Below are 20,115 nucleotides of genomic sequence, written 5' to 3' on the forward strand. Positions count from 1 at the left end.
TTCTACCCTTCAACTGAGCTCTGCATCAAAGAGATTGGAAAAGGGTACAACATTTCTTTTTGCAACCAGGCCAGCTCAAAAGAACGCAGGCAGGGCCCTGCAGGTACAGGGCTAATTTGTGTCCAAAAGTCACCAAGAAAGGAGAAACGGGTTGCTTGCAGTCTCTGTAAATTGATCATTTAAGATAATCTCCTTGGACTTCCCTGGTGGTCCAGTTGTTAAGAATCAGCCTGCCGATGCGGGGACGGGGTTTGACCTCTGGTCTGGGAAGATCCCACACGCCTCAGGGCAACTAAGTCCAAGAGCCACAGCTACTGAGCCCTCACGCCGCGGCGACGACTGAAGTCCGCTCACCTAGAGCCTGTGCTCTGCAACGAGAAGCCGCTTCTCACTACAACGAGAAGCCCACGCAGCACAACTCGAGACAGTCTGCACGTAGCAGCAAAGACCCAGCCGCCAAAACTAATAGAAAAAAAACTGCTACGAAAACAGGAAAGATAAACAGAATGTTCATACCTGATTAAATTGATGTGATTGTTAAAACCTCTGCTGAGACTTTGTGCTGGCATTTGATCCAACCACAGCACTGGTTGGTCTGGGTCAGCAATCCTATAAAACAGGGCTTATTAAAAATGAAGACCTTATAAAACCTAGAAATGTTCAAAAGCATTAAAATAAAACACGTACAAGTCTTTGTGAAAGCGCGGAGAAAACAACTTCTCGGTCCATTACATCTAAAAACATGAAACACAAACCTGCAAATTCCAAAGATATTCCAACTGGACCAAGTAAGAAGTCAGTGCAGGTTTACCAGCAGAGCAGTGTTTTTCTCATGAAAATGAATAAGAGCAGGAAACATAACTTATAAGATCTATTATTAGTTAATAAAGGAGAAGGAAATGGCAACCCACTCTAGTATTCTTGCCCGGAAAATCCCATGGACAGAGGAATCTAGCAGGCTACAGTCCGTGGGGGTCACAAAGAGTCAGACGTGACTGAATGCACATGCACACGCATTAGTTAATAAAACGGATTCAGAATCTGCTAACTAGAGGAGACTTAACATTATATTACATTGATTCGACTTCTGGTTTATTTTCATTTAAATGCCAGTTACCGTCTCCATTTTACTGCGATGTCAAACATGTCTCTCCACTGCATCAGCCGTGTTTTCCCATTCATTCGAACCTTTGAATTCGTCCAGGTACGCTGTACAGCTTGCATGACTTCTAATGCTGCCAAACCCATGGCTAAAAGAAGGAAATATGGGGGAAACAGAGTTTGTAAGTACCCTTTAGAGGGAATGATCTTCACCAACAACTCAATAAACAATTTAGGAATCATTATATTGAAAGAGAATCACAAGTATTGGAAATTCAACAAGACCAGAGATGCATTACCATCATGACAGCCTGACTAAAACTCAGCTCTATTAGAGGAAACTGGAGACAACTGCAGCCTTGTCTCCTCTCAATCCTGAAGGAACTGAGGTTCAAATCCCTCCTCACCCTATAGGAAGGGGATGGCTCTGGTGGATGAGCTGTCTGACTTAAAGCAATAACTGATGACCTACATTCTACACCTACCCCAAAGCAACAGCGTAAGAGCCAAAGCCAGAAGCATTCTTCTCTCAGAACTCAGTATGAATGAATCTACTCATTTCTGGTCTTATCACATGGAGATTTTGAGTAAGCACAACAAATGATTCTTTGCAAAAGTACAACACAGTTTAACAATCCTTGCTCCATTTTCAGATCGTTTTAAAATACCTCTGTGTATTCTCTTGTTTGGCAGGAAACCAGGTGTTTCGTATTGCATCAGGGATCCCAAACGATCAGCCACACAAATCAACTCCTGGACCTCAGGCTTGTAACTCTCAAAATTCTGATGTAACACATCTCTGGAAGAAACGTTACGTACACGATGAAGACTTTTACAACAGATAGCGGTTATCCAACTTCATTTGAAAAGCAGTCATTTCCTCCAGTGGAACCATAATGGAGAAAATTCTGACCACATCATCTTTATTTCAGTGCTCAGTACCCAACCAGACACAAGTTAAAAGGACTTTTTATGACAGTGTGTGCACAATGACTGTCACATGCTTGTTAGTAATGCTGGTAACTAGTTTGCAATCAATTAATTACTTGGTAAACTGCTCCAGAACACATAACCTGCATGCACTGGCTCTTCTGACAAGTAACCAATCAACCTCAACAGTAAGTCCATCCCCTACTTGGGCTCCAAGTTATATTATGCCAAGAGTACTTGAGTGTGTATATGACTACTATTGTTTAACTGTCAACCTGCTAAAAGTTTTCTAACAAAGCCTGCAATTTTAAGTTACAGGCTGTGTTGGGGTCTCCAAGATCCCCCTGGGTTCAGTAATTCATTAGGACTCCTGGGCGCTGTGAGAACACAGCACAGCTGTCAGAGGGAAAAGGCATGGAGAGGGAGCACAGGGAATGAAGTCTAGAGGAAACCAGGCACACTTTCAGGACCCTGGGGAGACAGGTGGCACCAATTCCCCGAGTGAAATGCTCATGAGATACTTTGTACCAGGCACTGATCATGTGAACAAACCTGCCCGGCAGGTACCCCAAGTCCCCAGAGGAGAGCAGATGTTCAGTGTGAACCACACTGTTCACACACACAGGGCGCAGGCACTGAGGAGCCACTCTTAGCTCTGGGCACTTAGGGTGGGAGGAGATTCTGAAATCTCTGTTTCCAGACACCAGCCTGGGGCCAGCCTGGTGACTGGCTTTCATACCCCCTGCTTTCCTGAACCATGTATTTCTCTAAAAGGAGGTGCTGGAGAACATATATAGCCCTTTCAGCAATCTATTTTGTTTTTATTATCTTGATTATTGAAACTTACAAAAGCATACGACCTTATCACTCAACTGAAGAACCAACATGATTATGTAGCTCCACCTATATGTGTATGTCACTCTACTATCCTATTCTCCTGCCCCCCAGCAAGAGGCTGCTTACCGTGAATTTTCTGTTCACAATTTCCTTACCTTTATCTTTAAAAAAAAAAATAGGTTACATATGTATATCTTTATTCTATAGTTTTGCTTATGAGCTTTATGTAAAAAATGATGTGACACTGCAATGTACCAACTTGCTGTTCTTACTCAACATTATATTGCAAAATTGGTCCACACTCTGACTTGGGTCATTTGTTTATACTGCTGTAGAATACCACACTGTGTGGTCACATGTGCCCATTTTTCTGCTCATAAACATCTGGGATGATTTTGTTTCCAATGGTGAACAAATACTGCTCTCAAGAGGTCTCCAGGTAGTTATGTGCGCAAGCAGATGGTTCTGTCCTGAATATGCACAGGAGCAGGACAGAAAGACTGTAGGACATGCAAATGTTCCATTTTACATGACAATGAAAAGTGCTGCTGGCCAAAGTGAACGGAGTAATCTATAGCCAAGTATATAAAATTTCCCCTTGATCCCGCTTCTGGTCAATATTACTATTATCGAACTTTCCAACATTTGTTTACCTAAGTGGGTGAAACATCTCATGTGGCCTTATGCTTGCCATTCATGTTTTCCCCTTGGTAAGATTATACCTATTCATGTCTTTTTTTTTAATTTTTAATTTTATTGGATTTATTAGTTGTTTTACAATGTTGTGTTAGCTTCTACTGTACAGCAAAATGAATCAGCTATATGTACACATATAGCCCCTCTTTTTTGGATTTCCTTCCCATTCAGGTCACCACGGAGCATTAATTAAGTAGAGTTCCTTGTGGTACACAGTAGGTTCTCATTAGTTATCCATTTTATACATAGTATCAATAGCATGTGTGTGTCAATCCCAATTTCCCAATTCATCCCATCCTCCTTTCCCCTCGGTATCCGTACTCCACATCTGTGTCTCTACTTCTGCTTTGCAAATAAGACCATCTCTACATTTTTCTAGATTCCACATATATGTGTTAATATATGATATTTGTTTTTCCCTTCCTGACTTCACTCTGTATGAGTCTCTACAAATGAATCAATTTCATTCCTTTTATGGCTGAGCAACATTCCATTGTATATATGTACATCTTCGTCCATTGCTCTCTTGATGAACATGTAGTGGTATAGTGAACATCAGAGCGCATATGTCTTTTTAAATTATGGTTTTCTCTGGGTATATACAGAATAATGCGATTGCTGGTTCATATGGCAGTTCTATTTTCAATTTTCTAAGGAACCTCCATACTGTTCTCGGTAGTGGCTATATTAATTTACACTCCCACCAGCAGTGCACGCCCTCTCTAGCATTTGTTGTTTGTAGATTTTTTTAATGATGGCCATTCTGACCAGTGTGAGGTGGTATCTCATTATAATTTTGATTTGCATTTCTCTAATAATAAGTGATGTTGAACATCCTTACATGTATTTGTTGGCCATCTGTATGTCTTCTTTGGAGAAATGTCTATTTAGGTCTTCCACCCATTTTTTATTGGGGGTGTTTGTTGTTTTGAAATTTAGCCGCATGAGCTGTCTGTATCTTTTGGAGATTAATCCCTTGTCAGTTGCTTCACTTGCAAATATTTTCTCCCATTCTGAGGGTTGTCTTTTCAACTCGTTTATGGTTTTCTTTGCTGTGCAAAAGTTTTTAAGTTTAATTAGGTCCCACTTGCTTATTTTTGTTTTTATTCTTATTACTATAGGAGGTGGATCAAAAAAGATCTTGCTGCAACTTATGTCCAGGAGTTTTTTCTGCTTATGCTTTCCTCTAAAAGTTTTATAGCGTCTGGCCTTCCATTTAGGTCTTCAATCCATCTTGAGTTTACTTTTGTGTATGATGCTAGTGAGTGTTCTAATTCCATTCTTTTACATGTAGCTGTCCAGTCTTCCCAGTACGATTTATTGAACAGGCTATCTTTTTATTGAAGAGGCTATCTTTTCTCCATTGTATATCCTTGCCTCCTTTGTCAAATATAAGGTGCCCATAGTGCATGGGTTTATCTCTGGGCCTTCAGTTCTGTTCCACTGAATCTATATTTCTGTTTTGGGGCCAGTACCATACTGTCTTGATTACTATAGTATAGTCTGAAGTCAGGAAGGTTGATTCCTCCAGCTCCATTCTTCTTTCTCAAGATTGCTTTGGCTATTTGGGATCTTTTGTATTTCCATACAAATTGCAAATTTTTTCCTAGTTCTGTGAAAGATGGCATCGGTAATGTGATAGAGATTGCTTTGAGCAGTACAGTTATTTTCACAACACTGATTCTTCCAATCCAAGAACATAGTATATCTCTCTGTATCATCTTTGATTTCTTCCATCAATATCTTATAACTTTCTACATCTAGATCCTTTGCCTCCATAGGTAGATTTATTCCTAGGTATTTTATTCTTTTCATTGTAATGGTAAATGGGATTGTTTCCATAATTTCTGATCTCTCATTGCTAGTGTACAAGAAATTCAAGAGACTTCTGTGTATTAATTTTGTACCCTGTCACTTTTCTAGATTCACTGATGGGCTCTGGTAGTTTTTTTGGTGGCTTCTTTAGGTTTTTCTGTGTATACTATCATGTCATCTCAAACAGTGGCAGTTTTACTTCTTTTTCAATTTGGACTTCTTTTATTTTTTTTCTCTCACTGTCATGGCTAGGACTTTCAAAATTATGTTGAAAAACAGAGGCAAGACTGGACACCCTTGTCTTGTTCCTGATCTTAGAGGAAATACTTTCAGCTTTTCACCATTGAGAATAATGCTTGCTCTGGGTTTGTCATATATGGCCTTTATTATGTTGAGATAGGTGCCCTCTATGCCCACTTTCTAGAGAGGTTTTTTATCATAAACGACTACTGAACTTTGTCGAAAGCTTTTTCTGCATCTATTGAGATAATCATATGGCTTTTATTCTTCAATGTGGTGTCTCACATTGATTTACATCCCTAGGATAAATCCCACTTGATCACGGTGTATGATCATTTTAATGTGTCGCTGGATGTGGCTTGGTGGTATTTTGTTGAGGATTTTTGCATCTATGTTCATCAGTGATACTGACACATAGCATTCTTTTTGTGTGTGACCTCTTTGTCTGGTGTTTTGGTATCACGGTGATAGCGGCCTTGTAGAATGAGTATGGGAATGTTCCTCTTTCTGCAATTTTTTTGAAGAGTAAGGATAGGTGTTAGCTCTTCTCTTAATGTTTGCTAGAATTTGCCAGTAAAGCCATGTGATCCTGGATTTTGTTTGTTGGAAGGCTTTTAATCCCAGTTTTAATTTCATTACTTGTGATTGGCCTGTTTATAATTTTCTGATTTCTTCCTGGCTCACTCTTAGAAGGTTGTATGTTTCTAAGAACTTGTCCATTTCTCCCAGGCTGTCCATTTTATTGGCATACAGTTGCCTATCGTAGTCCCTTTAATCCTTTGTATATCTGTGATGTCAGTTTTAAGTTCTCCTCTTTCACTTCTAATTTTATTGATTTGAGTCCTCGCCTTTTCTTGATGAGTCTGGCTAAAGGTTTAACAATTTTGTTTTTCTTCTCAAAGAACCAGCTCTTAGTTTTATTGATCTTTGCTATTTTTTTCATTTCTATTTATTTCTGCTCTGATTTTTATGATTTCTTCACTTCTACTATCCTTGGGTTTTATTTCTTCTTCTTTCTCTAGTTGTTTTAGATGTAAGGTCAGGTAGTCTATTTGAGATTTTTCTTTCATCAGGTGGGACTGTATTGCTATAAACTTCCCCTTAGAACTGCTTTTGCCACATCCCATACGTTTTGGGCAGTGGTGTTTCCATCATCATTTGTTTCTAGGTATTTCTTTATTTCCTTTTTGATGTCTCAGTGATCTCTTGGTTGTTTAGTAGGAAGCTACTGTTTAGCTTCCATGTGTTTGTGTTTTTTACAGGTTTTTCCTGTAATTAATTTCTAATCTCATAGTGTCGTGGTTGGAAAAGATGCTTGATATGATGTCAATTTTCTTAAATTTACTGAGGCTTGATGTGTCACTCAAGATGTGATCTACCCTGTAGAATGCTTCCTGTGCACTTGAGAAGGCAGCGTATGCTGCTTTCAGGGGGAGTATCCTAGAAATATCAAGTCTATCTGGTCTAAGGTGTCACTTAATGCTTGCGTTTCCTTATTAATTTTCTATCTGAATGATCTTTCCATTGGTATAAGTGGAATATTAAAAGTGCCCCACTATTACCATGTTACTATTATCATGTAGATTTCCCCTTTTATGGCTGTTAGTATTTGCCTTATATACTGAGGTGCTCCTATGTTGGGTGCAAAAATATTTCCAATTGTTACACCTTCTTGGATTGATCCCTTGATCATTATGCAGTGTCCTCCTTTGTCTCTTGCAGTAGTCTTTATTTTAAAGACTATTTAAAGACTATGATATGGGTATTGCTACTCTAGTTTTCTTTTGGTTTCTATTTTCATGGAATATCTTTTCCATCCCCTCACTTTCAGTCTGTATGTGCCCTAGGTCTGAAGTGAGTCTCCTGTAGAGTGCATACATGCAGGTCTTGTTTTGTATCCCTTCAGCCAGTCTGCGTCTCTTGGTTGGAGCATTTAATCCATTCTCATTTAAGGTATTCATTGATATATATGTTCCTTTTAACATTTTCATAATGTTTTGGGTTTGTTTTTATAGGTTTTCTATTCTTGTGTTTCCCACCTAGAAAAGTTCCTTTAGCATTTGTTGTAAAGTTGATCTGGTGGAGCTGAATTCTCTTAGCTTTGGCTAATCTGTAAAGATTTGATTTCTCTGTCAAATCTGAATGAGATCCTTAGTAGGTACAGTAATCTTGATTGCATATTTTTTCATTACTTTAAATATGTTCTGCCACTCCTGTCTGGCCTGCAGAGTTTCTGCTGAAAAATCAGCTGATAACCTTATGGGGATTCCCTTGTATGTTATTTTTTGCTTTTCTCTTCCTGTTTCTAATATTTTTTCTTTGTATTTAATTTTTGTTAGTTTGATCAACATGTGTCTTAGTGTGCTTCTCCTAGGGTTTATGCTATATGACACTCTCTGTACTTCCTGGACTTGGGTGACTATTTCCTTTCCCATTTTAGGGAAGTTTTTGTCCACAGTCTCTTCAAATATTTTCTCAGGCCCTTCCCTTTCTCTTCTTCTGGGACCCTTATAATTCAAATGTTAGTGTGTTTAAGTTGTCCCAGAGGTCTCTGAGACTGTTTCTATTTCTTTTCATTCTTTTTTCTTTATTCTGCTCCCTGGCAGTTATTTCTACCACTCTATCTTCCAACTTACTTATGCATTCTTCTGCCTCAAGTAGTCTGCTATTGTTTCCTTCTACTGTATTTTTCATTTTAGTTATTGTGTTGTTCATCACTGACTATTCTTTATTTTTCATAGATCATTGTTAAACATTTTTGTATCTTATCAATTAGTGCTTCCACTCTCCAAGATCTTGAATCATCTTACTATCATTACACTGAATTCTTTTCCAGGTAAGTTGTCTATTTCCTCTTCCTATTTATTTGGTCTGTTGGGATTTTACCTTGCTCCTTTGCAACGTATTTCTCTGTCATTTTATTTTGTCTAACCTACTGTGCAAGGTGGTTGCTCCTTCTGCTTCTGCTGGCTGCCCCCTGATGAGTGAGGCTGGCCCAGGGGCTTATGCAGGCCTCCTGGTGGGAGGGACTGAAGCCTGTGTGCTGGTGGGTAGAGCTGAGCTTTTTCCCCCTGATGGGCAGGGCCATGTCAGACGGTGTGTTTTGGGGTATCTGTGAGCTTAGTACAGCTTAGGCAGCCTGTCTGCTGATAGGTGGGGCTGTGTTCCTGTCCTGCCGGTTGTTTGGCATGTCCAGCATTGGAGCCTGAAGGCAGTTGGGTGAAGACAAGTCTCGGCATTGAGATGGATACCTCCTGGAGAGCACATGCCAATTACTATTCCCTGGGGTCAGGAATTCTCTGGCGGTCCAGCATCCAGGACTCAGTACTCCCACTCCGGAGGCCTAAGCTTGAACCCTGACCAGTAGACCAAGAGCCTGCAAGCCATGCACTGCAGCCAGAGAAAATAGAAAGAAAAAAGAAGAAAACAAATAAAACCCAAGACAAACAGCAAAAACCAAACCAAACACACAGTACCAACAACACAAATACAGAAGGAAAAACAGAAGAAAACAATTAAACAGACACAACAAATCCAAGACAAATGATAACAACAAAACCAAACAGAAACAAAGAAGCAGACAGAAAAGAATAAAAGGAAAAAAAAAGAGAACAAAGAATTAAAAAATGAGAACAATCAATAAGGACTCAACTAATAAAAACAGAAAAAGAAAACAAATATAGAAAGGAAATAAACAAAAAAGTGAAGACAACATAAAAGAAACCTATAAAAACGATCAAAAAGAAAGAGGAAAAAAATAAAGGGATTAACAAAGAACCAAAGAACAAACAGAAAAAAAACTACAAAATATCAAAAAAGTAAAAACGGAAAATAAAAGTATATATTAGAAAAACTGGTAAACAAAAATAAAACACTACCACCACCAACTGAACAAAATGAAACAAACAAAGAATAATAGTAATAAGAATATTCTCCTGGGGCCTCCTCTGTCGGTATCCTCACTCTCACAGTGGGCCAGATCCAGTCCCCGTCTACCCAGGAGGCCCTCCAATACCTCTAGGTAGGTCTCTGGACCTGCTGTGGGCACTGTGGGGCTAGCTCAGACTCTGACCTGGCCTGACTCCCACATGTACTTACCCTCAAAGTCCACTGCTGACTGACCTCATTCGTGGGAATAGGTGTCTACTCAGGGGCTCCCCAGACACAGGATTTACCAAGCTGATCTCAGGAATTTAATTTGTGGCTTGGGCATCTGCACAGATAGATTTCTGTTCCTTTTCCTTAGTTGCCCCGCCCCTGGGGCTCAGTTTTGGTTTTGGCCCCAACTCTGAACGTGCACCACCCTCTCGCATCTGTTTCCCGCCTAGGTGAGAAGGAATGAAAACAGTGGCTGATGGAGACACACTCCCTCAGGCTGGTGAGGAGTATAGCATCCACAACTAGGGTTTGCATGTGTTGCCTGCAGTGGTAGGGACCAGAAGGCAGTTGCAACAGACTAGGCTGCAGTCACTCTGGTGGGAGTCTCTCCCAGTGCTGGTGGAGGCAGGGGCTGGCATGTGGGGGGATGTAGCAGGCCCACTTCTTCCATGCCTCTCAACAATGATGCCTCGTTTCCTAGGCACACCACGCTTCCACTAGGGCAATTTCCAGCAATAGAGCCCTTCACTTCTGTCCCCCGTTGTATCTGTTCAGGCAATAGTATTCCTTTCCCCAGATATGCTCTCTTTTTAACTCCATGCTTTAGCACTCAGCCTCTGCCAGCATTGGTGGATTTTTGTCTCAGGCAGGAGTGCCCAGGAAGGCTTTGACAAGGGCACTGCTTCAGACCCCAGAGCCTGCCTGGGCAGAGGAGGCCTTGGCTTAAGGGGTGGGCAAGCCTGCTCAGATGGCTGCCCCTTCCAATGCCTGTGGAGGCATAAGCCAGCAGGTATGGAAGCGGGTTGTAATGGCAGCCTTGCCCCTTGCAATGCCACTCAACAATGAAGCCTTACTTCTATGGTGTCTTGGACATTTTCCACAAACTTTCCCAGTTTTGGAGCCCGTTACTCCTTTCCCGACAGGCTGTCTTTTCAAAGACAACAGCTGTCCCCTCCCTGGGTCTGCATGCCAAACCCCACTTTCCAGCATGCATGACTCACAACTCAGGCTGGGCTGTGCAGAGCTGCAGCACAGACCATGCATGCAATTCTTACTTTGTCCTACCTTCGACAGACCATCCGTTGTGTTCCCCCTTGATCCCCTAGAGGTCTCTTTCTATTCCCAGCTGACTTCCCCACCATGAGGGAATTTATCTGAGTGTGGGGACTTCCCCTCACCTTCAGCTTCCCACCAGGGTTGCGAGTCCTTTGTTTGATTCCTCTTTTTTTTTCCTTTGATCTTTCATCCTAGTTAGTTGTAAGGGCATTTTTCCTGTTCTTTTAGGTGTCCAAAGTCTTCCACGAACATTCAGCAGGTGCTCTGTGAGAACTGTTCCGTTTGTAGATGTATTCTTGACGCACTTGTCAGGAGCAACAAATTTCATGTCCTTCTATTCCACCATCTTGACTCCCTCCTACCTGTTCATGTCTTTTGCACTTTTTTAAATTGGAATGGGTTGTTTGACTTTTACTTTTTAACTTGTATAAACTGTTGGTGTTGAAAGGTTTACAATCTAATAATTGACCCTAGGTGATATGACTTCCCTATTTTTTAAGGTTTTTCTCTTTACCCTAGGTGTTTTCCAGTTACTTACGGTGTATCTGAATGGATTTCTTTGTATTTACCCCACGCTTTAAAAAAACTAGATTTTTTTGCTGTCTCGTATACAGGGTTATTGTTACCATCTTTCTAAATTCCATATATATGCGCTAGTATACTGTATTGGTACACTGATGTATAGAACAGTCTTTGGGACTCTGTGGGAGAGGGAGAGGGTGGGAAGATTTGGGAGAATGGCACTGAAATATGTATAATATCATATATGAAACGAGTTGTCAGTCCAGGTTCGATGCACAATACTGGATGCTTGGGGCTGGTGCACTGGGACGACCCAGAGGGATGGTACGGGGAGGGAGAAGGGTTTAGGATGGGGAAAACATGTATACCTGTGGTGGATTCATTTTGATATATGGCAAAACCAATACAATATTGTAAAGTTAAAAAATAAAATGAAAAAAAAAAACTATAGATTTATTAATACGCTTCCTTTTTCCTGAAAAATTCTTGGCTATTATTTCTTCAAACATTGCCTCTCTTCTATTTTCTCCTTCTGAAGTTTCAATTAGTTACATGTTAGCCCTTCTTACATTTTACACATCTTCTCTCTTTCAAGTTTTCCAACTCCTCAACTCTGTGCCCCTCTCTGGATACTTCCTAATGCTCTATCTTCCAATCCTGCAATTTCTTCTCAGCTATAGCTAATCTGCTTTTTAGTCTGTATACTGAATTCTACATTTCAATGACTGTATTTTCTATTCTTAGAGCATCTAATTATGTTTTTAATCTGGTCTTTTATAATCTCATGTTTCTTGCTCATGTTTATGATTTCATAACTTCTTTAAGCACTTCATCTGGAGTTATTGTAGAGTTTATATTCAACAGTTTCAATATGTGAAGTCCATAAGGGTTAAAGTCTATTGTTTGTTGCTTCTGTTGATTCTCACAAATGGCTCTGGTCATCTTGGTTTTGATTCTGATGCTAATGATCTTAAGCTGTGGGAATACTTGAGGGCACAAATTGGCACCAATTTCTTCCCAGGAAGGATTTGTATCTGCTTCCATTGAGATCCTGGGAATGCCTCCAATACTGGATCACTTTAGCCCCTGGAAGGTCAGCAAACCCATCCTGCTCATGCTTCAAGGCACTCCACTGGGTAGGATATCTTTTCCTTTAATATGTGTTTACCACCCATCACTCTGGTCGAATATCTTTCTTTTTTTTTAAGAATTAGGGGGCTGATCTTCACAGATTTTTCCTAATTTTTAAGGCAGCTAGACTCCCAGGAATTAATTTCTATTCTAAATCTAATTGTTCTGTAATGAGATAGCCTTTTAGCAGATCTATTCTGCCAAACTGCAGCAGTATTGGCCAGCACTCTAATTTCAAACTTTTAATATGTTAAGAAATTTATTTTAAAGTGATACGGTAAAAAAAAAATAATGCATATCAAAGGCTACCAAGAATTGTTAAGTACATTTGAAGTCTGAAAGTACCCTAAATTACCATGGAATGCTGGGCTAAAAGAAATCATATCTGTAGGGCAGGAACAGAGACAGAGACGTAGAGAAAGGACTTCTGGACACAGTGGGGTGGGGAGAAGAGGGTGGGATGAATTGAGAGTAGCACTGACATGTATACATTATAATGTGTAAAACAGATAGCTAGTGGGAAGTTGCTATTACAGCGTAGGGAGCTCATCTTGGTGCTCTGTGATGACCTAGAAGGGTGGGATAGGGGGTGCAAGGGAGGCTCAAAAGGGAGGGGATACATGTATATATCAGCTGATTCACATTGTTGTATAGCAGAAATCAATACAACATTATAAAGCAATTATCTTCCAATTGAAAATTTTTTAAAAAAGGAAATCATATATTCAAAGGTAAACTGAAAGAAGTATTTCCAGACATGTCAAATTCAAAAATAAATTCATCAGAAACGTGGACAGAAAGCTATTATCAGGCAAGAGATATTATGATGAACTTGACAGCTTAGTGTTAAAAAAGAAAAAAGGTCTTCATTTAAATAACTCACTTTATGTGGGGTTGCAGCCCTGGCTGCTCTTCATAGTCTTCTATGAGGAAAGGCAGATTCTTAGCCCAGTGGTCTTTAAAGCTTCCAGGCAGATCCACGTCAATGTTATATTCCGTTAGGGGAGTATCAAGATGTGCATGAAGATATCGAGAATACTCTGCAGATAGGAAACGAGATCTGACACACCCAAATATGCTGAAACAGTTTTTACAGCTAATTATAATTTTTTATAGCCAATCTGTACAAAGTACAATTACTTCATAACAAACTATTATTTAATTACAAGAATTCTACGTGGAAACTCCAAATTTTAGCAAGTCACTATTATATGATAATGGAGGTAGCCTGCTGCTGACTTATTACCAGGGGCAAATACAAACCAGTCCATCTGGGTCCACCTTGCCTAAATTTTAACCACCTTTCGATAAGCAATACGAAAGATCTCACTATTCAATTCCAGAGTCTGGGAATGCAAGTTCAGTGTTAGACAGAGCCTGGTTCCTTGTCAACTGATAGATGTACTGACTATGTATGCAATTTCATCAACTGACTGACCAACTGCTGCTTATCTCTAGGGAAGCAGTGTAGAAAGAACCAGGATATGCAGCGCCCCCATCTTCAGTCTATAGCTCACAAGTCCAAGTTCTTCTGAATGAGGAAAAAAGAGGGAATTACAACTTAGAGTAAAGAGCTGTGCTGTCCAAAAGGTAGTCCCTGCTGCTGCTGCTGCTAAGTCGATTCAGTCGTGTCCGACTCTGTGCAATCCCATAGACGGCAGCCCACCAGGCCCGCCATCCCTGGGATTCTCCAGGCAAGAACACTGGAGTGGGTTTCCATTTCCTCCTCCAACGCATGAAAGTGAAAAGTGAAAGTGAAGTCACTCAGTCATGTCCGACTCTTAGCGACCCCATGGACTGCAGCCTACCAGGCTCCTCCATCCATGGGATTTTCCAGGCAAGAGTACTGGAGAAGGTAGTCCCTAGTAGCTGGCTATTGAGAACTTGAGATGTGGATGAGAAACTGAACTTTAAATTTTATTTAATTAGAAATTTAAACTTAAAACTGATGTTTTATTCAATTATTAGAAAACTGCAGTATGTTTGGAACAACTTGCATCTGTCAGTCTATTTTTCTAATTTTAAATTTTATTAAATCTAAATTCAGACCAAGTATTTCCAATGAAAATTTAGCATCCAAATTGAGATGAACTATAATATATACCGTATTCAAAGACTAGTACAAAGAAATATAAAACAGCCAATAAATAGTGTTTTCATAATAATAATAATATGCTGAACTGATATTGTAGAGGTACTGAGTTAAATAAGATGAATTAGTAAAATGAATTCCACCTGTTTGTTTTTACTTTTTTAACATGGCTACTAGAAATTTAAAATTACATACATGGTTTGCAATTTTTTCACTGGACAGTACTATAATAGAGGGTTAATGAAAAAGGAAAGAGAAAAAATAAAAGTAAATATCTGGGCTTTATATGAAAAATAAAAATGTCTATGTATAGCATAAAAAGGGTAAGACTGACTAATAAAAGGATAACTCAAAGATTTGCTTTCTTTTTCATCTCAATTTAAATTCTCCAAAATATGCAAGAATTCTGATATGCAGGAGTTGACAGATCAAAGATACTAAGTTCTTATTTAACAGTGAAAACTTAAGATTACTTTCTTGTCATTCCTATATTTTTGGATGTGATGTGACAAGACAAGGATACCCAGATGATTGTCATATTTAGTTCAAAATACATTGTTTCTGCATAAGTAAAATTTTTTAATTTTAGAAAGAAAAAATGTGAGGAAGAGGCAAAAAAAAAAAACAAAAACAAACCAAGACTGGCCTTTAGGAGATATGAGCTCTCTCTAGTCCAGTTACCACCACTAACCAGAGGGTGGCTGGGGGCAAGTCACCCAGCTTCCCTGAGACTCAACTGCCTAACAGGTAACCTCAGAGACGAGCAGTATGATTCCTGCAACTCTAAGCACTCACAGAGTAAATGATTCTGCAGCTGTCGGACTTACCTCGGAGATACTTCACTTTAAGGTACTCTGGGCTGGCCTTTTGGCCAGGAAGAGGGTCATTTAGCATAACTTTAGTTTGCGCTTTTATCCCTTCATAAAACTGTCCCATTGCCACGTGGCTGAGTCCTTTCATGTACTGGCACACCTCGTTATATGGCTCCAGCTGCAGACATCGCTGAGGCATTGAAGGAAAAAAGGCTGTATTAGAATCCATACAGTTTAGAAACCTTTAAAGTGCTCTACTCTTTAATCTGGAATTATAAACTGAAATTAGGAAAGTTTTCCCTCCAGGTTAAATCAGACCAAATACATACTCTGTAAATCAGTCTGTTGGTCAAGACAATGGTTCTTTCCTCTTTCTTTTTGTTGAAGTCTAAGTCCTATCACTTCATGGGAAATAGATGGGGAAACAGTGGAAACAGTGTCAGACTTTATTTTTTGGGGCTCCAAAATCACTGAAGATGGTGACTGCAGCCATGAAATTAAAAGACACTTACTCCTTGGAAGGAAAGATATGACCAACCTAGATACCATATTGAAAAGCAGAGACATTACTTTGCCAACAAAGGTCCGTCTAGTCAAGGCTATGGTTTTTCCAGTGATCGTGTATGGATGCGAGAGTTGGACTGTGAAGAAAGCTGAGCGCCAAAGAATTGATGGTTTTGAACTGTGGTGCTGGAGAAGACTCTTGAGAGTCCCTTGGGCTGGAAGGAGATCCAACCAGTCCATTCTAAAAGAGATCAGTCCTGGGTGTTCTTTGGAAGGAATGATGCTAAAGCTGAAACTCCAGTACTTTGGCCACCGCATGCGAAGAGTTGACTCATTGGAAAAGACTCTGATGCTGGGAGGGATTGGGGGCAGGAGGAAAAGGGGACGACAGAGGATGAGATGGCTGGATGGCATCACTGACTTAATGGACATGAGTCTGAGTGAACTCCGGGAGATGGTGATGGACAGGGAAGCCTGGCGTGCTGCGATTCATGGGGTCGCAAAGAGTCGGACACGACTAAGCGACTGAACTGAACTGAAGCACTATTCTTGCCCACCCGCAATGACTCCATTCATTTCATGAAACTTTGTAGAATAATAATATAAAATTGCAGTTCCAGTGCTTCTCTCTTATGGATGCTCACCTTGAAGTTCTTAAGGGCTTCATGTAAGCTGCCATGGTGATAAAGCATCATTCCGCGGAGCTGGAGGGTCTGCACGTGATTTTGGTTGAGCAACAGAGCCTTCTGAAAGCTCTCGGTGGCTGCTTCAAAATTGCCCAGTTCCCTAGGTATTTAACAACATTGAAGAACATAATACAGGCGTTTTAGTCAACATACAGAATTAAGTTACCCTCAAAATTATGATCCAATCTATAAGTAAGATACTTTAATGTGGGTGTTTGCTTTTTTATTTTACCAAATTCATAGGTTTAAAATTTATTTTTTCTGTTGTTTAAGTTACTTCAATTAAAATCTAATAAATCATTATCTAATTTAAATTTTGAAATAAGAAGTGTATTTTAGATTTGTGGTCATTTCAGAGTGAAAATGGTTATTACTGACCAGCCTTGCCTTATTTTGTATATTAAAAATTTTATAAATAATAGAAACTTTAAAATAAAATAAATAAAAAATATTTTTTTTTTCTAAAAAAAAATAATAATAAAAAAAGAAAAAAGAAAAAAAAATCTCATGTCAATTTTATATAAACAATAAATACATAATATATATATATATATATATATATATATATATATATATAACACCCACTTACATTTATACAGCACTTTACTATTTAATAGGTGTTTCCAGATCTGTTTTCCCACAATTCCATGGGACAGGACAGATAAATACCATGCCTTAAACCTAGAATGAATCCAAACACACTTTCTCCAAGTCAGTATAAAAGACTTTTTCTAACTATGCTGCTGCTGCTGCTGCTAAGTCGCTTCATTCGTGTCCGACTCTGTGCGACCCCATAGATGGCAGCCCACCAGGCTCCCCCATCCCTGGGATTCTTCAGGCAAGAACACTGGAGTGGGTTTCTAACTATGGAGTCAGATAAATAAGCTCTTGAATTAGATCCTTTTTGAGTAAGGCACCTAACAGTTTCACAGGAGATTTCTGTCACTATCTTTCTCTTTCCTAACATTTATAGTACCTTTATACAGGTCAGACGGAGAAAGCAATGGCACCCCACTCCACTACTCTTGCCTGGAAAATCTCATGGACGGAGGAGCCTGGTAGGCTGTAGTCCATGGGGTCGCTAAAAGTCGGTCACAACTGAGCGACTTCACTTTCACTTTTTCACTATCATGCACTGGAGAAGGAAATGGCAACCCACTCCAGTGTTCTTGCCTGGAGAATCCCAGGGACGGGGGAGCCTGGTGGGCTGCCGTCTATGGGGTCACACAGAGTCGGACACGACTGAAGTGACTTAGTAGCAGCAGCATACAGGTCAGAGTGCTAAAAAATTTTTTTGAATCGGAAGTCAGGATAGCTTTGATGGTCAGAGTAATGCATGTAATAAGGAAGCCAAGCATTGCTGCTTGTTCCTGACAGAGATGCAACACACTTGTAACATTTCCATCTCGCAATTCTAGGATCTTTAAACAGAGCCTTGTGATGTGGGTATTAACCTTAGCTACTGCCTAAAAAGGGCAGTATCATCCATAACTCAACACCTTAGAATGCCACTATTCAAAGCACGTACGTTTGAAGGACTACTGTTTTCTCGGCCAATATATACAGACTAAGGTTACTTTAGGGCACAGCAGCAGCAGCAACATGCATTATGGTATCTACCTCTTACCCATGGTTTTCTCTATGCCCAGAGAAGATCTCAACAAGTATGTGAACACCTATGTGATTTAGAATGACCATCTCTTCAGGCTAAGAAACGCATTTTTAAAAACCAGATCCCTATTACGAGAGGCTATGCCACTACACACCCTCCCTCCTACCCCGAGTATTGGTGCTTTACTCACCTGTAGGCCTGTCCCAGGCTTTTATATGCATCAATAAAATCAACTTTCTGCTTCAGAGCTTCTTTGAAGGATTCAATAGCTTCCTATAAAAAGAACACAGAAAATTATTTCATTTGCTTAACTGTTAAAATTGAGTTTCTCTCAAATTACTAAAGGACTAAAACAGTATACATAAAATACATGGTCTCTGAGTGATTTTTTCAAAATAGGAGGACTTAAAGGGAGGTAGAAACTACAATAAACTATGGGGATTTAATTTCAATAGTAAACAAATACATTACTATGAACAACAACAGAGCCTTAAGTTTCTCCTTTCAAAGTGGGAAAACAGCTTCTGTTTTTCACTAGGACTTTGACTACCAATAACTACTTCATTTTAATATCATTTACTTTATGAAAACTCTATGGAACAAAAGTAAGCCTAACAGCTGCATGAAATAATCTAAAATGATCACAACTGGCAGCATTTGAAATTAAACCAACAGGAGAGACAAAAAAGCAAGCCCAACATGAAATTACTGGTAAGACAAGAAAAAAGGCTCCTAGGACAGCTACTAAAGGATTCCCATGATCTACAAGGGAAAAGAAAGCATAAAAATAGAAGAGAAACCTTCAAGTTGAGGGGTGGGGGGTGGTGCATGGCTCCTGCCAGCACAGCTCCAGGAGGCACTAAGGTTCCAGAACTGCACAATCTATGCTCTTGGGGGGAGCCCTGGCTGCAAAGGGACTCTCTGTGGAAACCAGTGATAAAACATGCCACTGTTTCAGAGTAAACATCCCAGGCTTACACTGGGTATTCAATGTTCTTTTCATTATGATGTTATTTATTGTAATAAAAAATAACACAGATATTTCACACATTTCCTGAGGAAAAGACATATCTTACTTAATGGCTGTAAAATATCACAACTTCTAAGAGCTTTAATTGAGAAAAAACTTAAACTCTGGCATAGATCATTTCAACTTGATTAGATAGTTCATAGGAGAAAATCATTAGAGATATCAAATGCCTTGCGCATGGTAGGCACTCAATAAATATTTAATGCCCTGGTAGACACACAAAATCGTTTTGCAAAAGTTAACAATATTGAGTCTTTTCAGAAAGTCATTCATCCCCTGCTTCTTGATTTTCTCAGGGGAGGCCAGCAGGCCAAGAGAGGCTGGCTTTGAAACTCTTCAAAGGCAATACTGGGGACAAAACCTCCTCATTAAGGAATCTCACTGAATAGCTACTGTTTGGGAGACAGATGAAAACGGATAACTTTTTAACACTGAGGAAATGTTAAAGACCACTCTTAATTAGACTACCTGCTGCGACACAGTCTTGATCTTTCAGGATTTTTACAACTGCATTTTTAATTCAACAAACATGTATTGAGTGCCCACTATGTGCCAGGGACAGCAGGAGGTAAGGGGACATGAAGAGGGGCAGGTCATCATCTCTGCCCTCTAAGCACTCGCAGTATCATTAGAAAGCCAATTACGTAACGAGGTTACTAGAATACAAACTAAGAGCTACAACAGAGATATGAGTAAAAGTCTCTGGGAAAAAAAGAGAAAGAAACGACTGACTGAGCCAGGAGAGCAGAAGAGGCTACAGGGAGGAGGTGACAACCGAGCTGGGTCTTAAAGCACAAGGAGTCTGGTAAAGAAAGACGGCATCGTGGACAGGAGAGGTGGTACCACACAGGGGCACAGAGCGCTCGCTGACGCAGGGAAAGTCAGAGGGGCAGGGGTGCAGGGTGCACGGGTAGGAGCGGGGGAAAGGGAGAGCGGAGGCCAGAAGCGAGGAC

The 20,115-nt window shown here is 39.9% G+C and overlaps 1 protein-coding gene across 9 annotated transcripts in view; it reads right to left on the bottom strand.

Moving 5' to 3' along the window:
* The window catches only part of TTC13 (tetratricopeptide repeat domain 13), a 98,826-nt gene that overhangs the window by 34,524 nt on the left and 44,187 nt on the right, over window positions 1–20,115 (bottom strand). For all 9 annotated transcript variants that reach the window (XM_010820422.4, NM_001205860.1, XM_059882519.1 and 6 more), the window contains 7 exons: window positions 18,323–18,405; window positions 16,479–16,620; window positions 15,346–15,520; window positions 13,310–13,466; window positions 1,770–1,900; window positions 1,118–1,250; window positions 517–609 (listed from right to left, as the gene is read on the bottom strand). In XM_010820422.4, coding sequence (XP_010818724.1) covers window positions 517–609; window positions 1,118–1,250; window positions 1,770–1,900; window positions 13,310–13,466; window positions 15,346–15,520; window positions 16,479–16,620; window positions 18,323–18,405 — 914 coding nt within the window. The remainder of the gene's footprint in view (window positions 1–516; window positions 610–1,117; window positions 1,251–1,769; window positions 1,901–13,309; window positions 13,467–15,345; window positions 15,521–16,478; window positions 16,621–18,322; window positions 18,406–20,115) is intronic.

This window comes from Bos taurus, chromosome 28, assembly GCF_002263795.3.
Source record: "Bos taurus isolate L1 Dominette 01449 registration number 42190680 breed Hereford chromosome 28, ARS-UCD2.0, whole genome shotgun sequence".
In the NCBI taxonomy this organism is placed as follows: domain Eukaryota; kingdom Metazoa; phylum Chordata; class Mammalia; order Artiodactyla; family Bovidae; genus Bos; species Bos taurus.